Source organism: Octopus bimaculoides, chromosome 11 (assembly GCF_001194135.2).
Source record: "Octopus bimaculoides isolate UCB-OBI-ISO-001 chromosome 11, ASM119413v2, whole genome shotgun sequence".
Lineage (NCBI taxonomy): Eukaryota > Metazoa > Mollusca > Cephalopoda > Octopoda > Octopodidae > Octopus > Octopus bimaculoides.
Genome location: NC_068991.1, coordinates 43,710,725 through 43,716,636, shown reverse-complemented (window position 1 = coordinate 43,716,636; position 5,912 = coordinate 43,710,725). Strand labels below are relative to the sequence as shown.

Sequence of the window (5,912 nt, the reverse complement as noted above, 5' to 3'; positions counted from 1 at the left end):
ATCTACCCAACAATAAACGTGTGACTGATTATAATATTGTTTTTTAGATAATATATCCTTACTTATCCATTTTGCTCCTGGGAATGGATCAATTTCTGAGTTAGGAAACATTTAAAATTATTAAAATAAACAACAAAAAATATCATGAGACCAATCAGATTTCATGGTTTGTGAGTTTTTCAAGTTGATTTTTCAATATATAACATCTACTGAAATAAAGTCAAAACGATATGTAAGAGATAAAGGGTAACAGGTTACTTATCAGATTTATTTATATCTAAATCTAATATATTCGAAGAAACTCGACTTATTTGGTCATTATCTGTCTTAAATACATCTGAACTGTCTTTGCTGTCATTATTTGAGTCAGCCTCGTTATTAGAAAGAGTCTCATTCTCAGAGTTATTATCATCACAGTCATCAGAGGCTTCCTCACTATCACTGGAGTCTGAATTGGGAATATGAGCGGGACACACATGTCTGTTGTAGTTATTTACTAAAGTACCAAGATCTTCTTCATCGGAGTCAGAAGGTGGTAACATATCATCAGGAATCTGTGCTTCATCTTTTTTATTAGCAACATCTGCAGCAAAAGCTTCAGGCCTGAAAAATATGAGAATATTTATCTTGAATACTTATTTTTTGAGTACCATTTGATGAGACTAATAAACAATAAAAACCAAAGCAGTCATTACTCCTCTACTAACAATAATCTCATCACCAAATGGGGGAAAATTATGAGAAATGTAGTAATGGGTTAATAATTAGCATTAAGAAATACATGCAACAACGTAAGTACTTAAATAGTTTATAGGTACCAGCATTTTCAAAATTATTCAGTTTCTAAGTCCCAGTTGAACAAAATGAGTGCTGCTTGAAAATGAAAGAAATGGTACATACCTACAGACGTTTAGTTACTGCTATTTAGCACCAGCTCAAACCCTGATTGAGTAAAACCAATGAGAAAAAGCATTCCAGCCAAGACCACCCCATGCTGCTTTTTCCTGTAATATGCATTTAAAACTACACAACTGAATGTAGTCTTAGATTTTAGTTTTCATAGGTGAGCAATAGGGTGTAACTTAAGGGAAACTTGGTTCTATTTCTAGCAAGATGAGTAACCACATAGAGGCTCCTTTGTAACAATAAACAGCTCATGTATGTAGGTAAAAGATGTTTCCTCAGTCTTTAACAAAGTGGCACAGAAGCAAGCTAGACATAGAAAGAAGAGCCACTGTCTACAAAACAGAGTATGGTGAAGTATGTTTCTCTTTCCTTGAGGAATTACTCATATTGTATACTCAACCAACTAAATGCAATCCAAAAGAATGCTCTTAGAGTTATTGCAGCTGGCAGAGCTGATGCTGCAAAAACATTTGCTAGAAATAGCTTACACTGTGAACTGAGATAATAGTCCATGATGATCTTTTAGATTTTCTAAATAACTACCCGAAGGATTTTGAAGAAAATTTACATGGTAGTATACAGTACACTATTTTTGGTTTGTATACAAAATTTTGTATTTGCAGCGTTTGTAGTTTTTGTATTAATCAACAATTTTCTTTTTCAGGTGAACAGAATTAATAGTCCTAATATTGATTTCAAAAGATGGGGAGTAGAAAAGCTCTTACAGAATATGAAAGGAACCAGATTATAAAAGAAATAGGTAAAGGCAAGTCTGCAGATGAAGTGACCGAGAAACTAGGCTATCATGTGAAAACAATTCCCAGATATTTACAAAATCACAAGTATCGAAATGAGCGTAGTGATAAAAGCAAATCCCAAACAGTCACAGTGCGAGACATTTCCTATCTCAAGCGATGCTTACTTAATCCTGGATGTACTAGTAAAGCTTCATTTGCAGATGCTGGCATTGAAAATGTCTCCAAAACAACCAGAAATAAAGTAATTGGTAGCTTTGTGAAAGAGAAGGAACCAGCATGCAAGCCTCTGTTGACTCTCAAACAAAAAAGCTCGGTTAGAAGGGGATAGAATATATATGAAGGCTGATGTCAAGCATATTTTGTTCACTGACGAGTGCCAAGCCATGCTAGATGGGCCTGATGGCTGGGCTAAGGGATGGGTGTTTTATGACAACCCCACTCACATGTGTTTGCACCATCAGCAAGGGAGTGGAGGAGTCATGTTTTGGGCTGGAATCATGGGAGACAGGATGATTGGTCCATTTAAAGTGCCAGAAGGTGTGAAGATTAATGCTATCACGTACTGTAACTTTATTAGAGATGTGCTAACTGACTGGCTGGATGAGCTCCCATTATCTAAGCTTAGCAAGGTTATTTTTATGCATAGTAAGGCCCCACTACATGCGACTCAGAGAACCAAAGTGATCCTCTCCTCATTGGAATTCAAAGGAGAAACTTTAATGAAGTGGCCAGCCTGTTCTCCAGATTTGAATCCCATCGAGAACCTCTGGAGCATCGTCAAAAGCAAGATCTATCAGAATGGCAAGCTGTATGCATCTAAGGAAACACTTTGGAAGGCAATACTAGACTCTGCTAAGGCAGTCCTACCCTCTACTATCAAAACACTGACTGAATCCACAAACAATCACATTTTTGAGGTCATCAAACAAAATGTTCATACACCAAACACTAATCATAGAGTCAAAACTTCTGTGAATATGTTATTTATGTATTTTGTTGTTCAATGGTACATTTGTGTTATATGAGTTATTTAAAATAATTCTTCTGGAAATAGTTGGTATTTCTATCCTTATAAGTGATCAAAATGGTACATTCTTATACCAGGACTATTATCGTGGTACACCTGAAAAACAAATATACTAAATAATATGAAAACTAAGACAGCTACGTACAATGAATTTTGTATACAAACCAAAAATAGTGTACTGTACTATCATGAAAATTTTCTTAAAATCCTTCAGGTAGTTATTTACAAAATCTAAAAAAATCATCATAAACTATTATCTCGGTTCACAGTATATATCACTGAGGATATTTACTAAAGCAACAGTGTTCTATAAAATTACATAAGTTGCAATCTATTAGACTCAGAGGAATGCTGCCACTTCAGTATGATGTTTTATGAGAATAGTCACATCTGCTCACACCCTCTCAACACATGATGCTATGACCTACATTTTGGACAAGAGCTTTCTGCACCTAGCTATCAAAAGATAGCTCTCATCACAAATTCGGCAAACTTCCAAAAACTGTGGTCGGAAGCATCTTTGCTGACAGAATATAGGCATTCAGAGGCTGAATACACAGACACTCATTGTAGCTCTTGGTATTGGAAATGCAGTGAACCAGTGGTTAGACTGCTGGAACCCCATTTAACAAGAAACATCTAACAATGCTATTGTTCACAAATGCAAGAAGTAAAACAAAATTTTCAAGAGTTACTTATTTCCTGGTACTTGGTCTAAATGTTAAATAAAAAATGTCTTTTTACTGAAAACAATCAACCTCTGAAATGTCTGACAATAACAGATCATGCTAAAAATTATGTTTACAGAAAACAGTCAGGTGTTCTTTCAGATCATTATGAATTTCCGTGGTTATAAGTTATCTCCTTAAAAAGAAAAACTTGCTCTTCAATAAAGACTGCAATGAAACTAATACTGCTTAAAATAAACATGCAAATGAATAAAGATTAACCAAATAGGTAATTGTAAATATATTGCATATACTTACCATGCTCCTTTACTAATAATATAATTTATTTGTTCCTTATAAAGGATTCTAACAATTTCAGCTTTCACCTTTACACCTTCAGCTATGGGCTCTACTATGAGAAACATCCCTAAAAAACAAAAAGAGGTTAGAATAATAATTTTATTATTATAATGAATTATAATCTTTGTTCTCTAATTTTTTTAACATATACAGTCACCATGTACAAGACATAATCAAAGTAACCTTATTGTGAAAGCATCTATTTTATCTACATGCAATACCAGTAATTGCCCACCAGATAAAGAAGCAGGGAATTCTGTCAAAGGCTTTCTCCATGTCAACAAAAGCCAGATATCACTGTTTTTCTATATCAGTAGCAGCGAAATTTGTCTAAGCATGCAACTGATAGTGGACACTTGCTACTGATTTCATGCAATGATGCAGAAATCATGATTTAGCAATTCCACTAATGCTGCTGATATACTTCTATGCTTTTTAACACGTGTTATGAATTATAATATCCTATCATTAATTCCTTTCTACAAAAGTAAATAATAGATAAAAATATAGATATCTTATTTTGTACTGAGTACAAATAATGTTGATAGATGGATACTGTCTTTACCTAATATAAAACAAGGCATCTTAAATCATTAGAAAGCCGTGATTAACGAATTAGATGGCAAGCAGAAATAAAGTTTGAATAAAAGCTTTCTTTGAACTGGTTTATGACAAGCACAAAACATCTATACAAGCTTTCTCGAGACAAACTCTACAGTTCTGTGCAGTTTTGTGGTCTTCAGTAGTATATCTACATTAAATAAGATATACAGAATACTATTCTGAGCCAAAACTGCTTAATAGACGTTAAATGATTTTGTGTGTGTACATATCTGTGGATTCATTTTTTCAAACATGTAAGTGCACATTTGCCATTTCAGAATACTTGGAAACTAAACATGCACTCTGTGTACACACAAATCCTTTGTTAGCATCTTCTCTTCATATTTTCTTTCCTCTTCCCAATCCAAAAGGAAATGTACTTTAGTTTCTTATTCAGTAGTGTCCCACTTCATGGAAAATGTTGTACAGACATCTCTACATATTGTTACTTAAACTATATTTTTCCTTAAGCTTCATGTCAAGAAGAACATGCAATAGTTTACTCTAAAGACATTCATTCCTTGAAACTACCTTTCTGTTTTTATCCTTTCTAACAACAAAATTTAATTTTTCAAGCATCCCATAAATACCTCCAATCTCATCTTGTTTACTGTTCTAATCTATCAGGATCACTGGAAACTATAGCTATTCATCATGTTCATGTTTGAATATCCACTTTTCCATGCTTGTCTGAGTCAGACAGAATTTTCTATGGTTGGAAGCCTGTCTTCTCACTAACTTTCACCCATTTCCAAGTAAAGTAATATTTTCCCATGGCCAGACAAGTTTTCAAGGAAGACTGGAAATGAAGGACACCAGTGTATGACAGTGACATTCATAAGGGCAGCCAGTCTGAAATTCCTCAGTTATAGCTTGGAAAACTATGATAAACAAGAGGGGGCTAAGTACCAATCCATGGTGGACAACCTGATTAACTCTATGGGTGACAAGATCATATCCCACTCCACCAAATATATTAAGCATCTCAGCAAAGATTCCTGAAGGGCCAGGGGATTTCCCTGTCTTTGTATCCTTGATTGCATTATGTACTAAGCAACTGTCAATTCTGTTGGGTTCACTCTAGGCAGGCTCTCCTTCTTCCATGCATTAAGCCTCTTTCTATGCAGAATCACTAATTGCAAGTGAGCCATTATCCATGCGAACACACTTCTCTCCTACCATGTCACGATTTTCTGTGACACTGTCTTGCAATTTGAAACCCCTCAAGTCTTTATGCTGCAGAACATTGGCAAACTGCCTCCTTTCTTCTTCTCCCCTGAATAAGTATACCTATCTTCTAGCCTCCCTCCTAACTACCTGATATAGTTCTCTGCCACCACCATTCTTCCAGTTCTGTTTCTTTGCTCTAATAGCCTTGTCTACAACATTGTTCCATCACCATGTCACCCTAGGTCTCGGTGGGACTCTGCATCAGCCACAGATTTAGTTAGTGATGCACAGCAAGCTGTCCTGTAGGAACTCTCAGTTGCCCTCTATGTAACAAGTCTGTAGTTCCTCCTACTTCACATAAAATTTCTCAATTAGGGTGTCCCTAAATCTCTGACCATTTATTTATATATATATATATAT

General features: G+C 35.1%; 1 protein-coding gene across 1 annotated transcript in view; it reads right to left on the bottom strand.

The window, feature by feature from the left end:
- Nucleotides 1-233: 233 nt before the first annotated feature.
- The window catches only part of LOC106879839 (probable RNA-binding protein EIF1AD), an 11,481-nt gene continuing 5,802 nt past the window's right edge, over nucleotides 234-5,912 (bottom strand). Inside the window, exons 3-4 of the mRNA XM_014929543.2 lie at nucleotides 3,678-3,786; nucleotides 234-603 (exon numbers count right to left, since the gene is read on the bottom strand). Coding sequence (XP_014785029.1) covers nucleotides 255-603; nucleotides 3,678-3,786 — 458 coding nt within the window. The 3' untranslated portion in view covers nucleotides 234-254. The remainder of the gene's footprint in view (nucleotides 604-3,677; nucleotides 3,787-5,912) is intronic.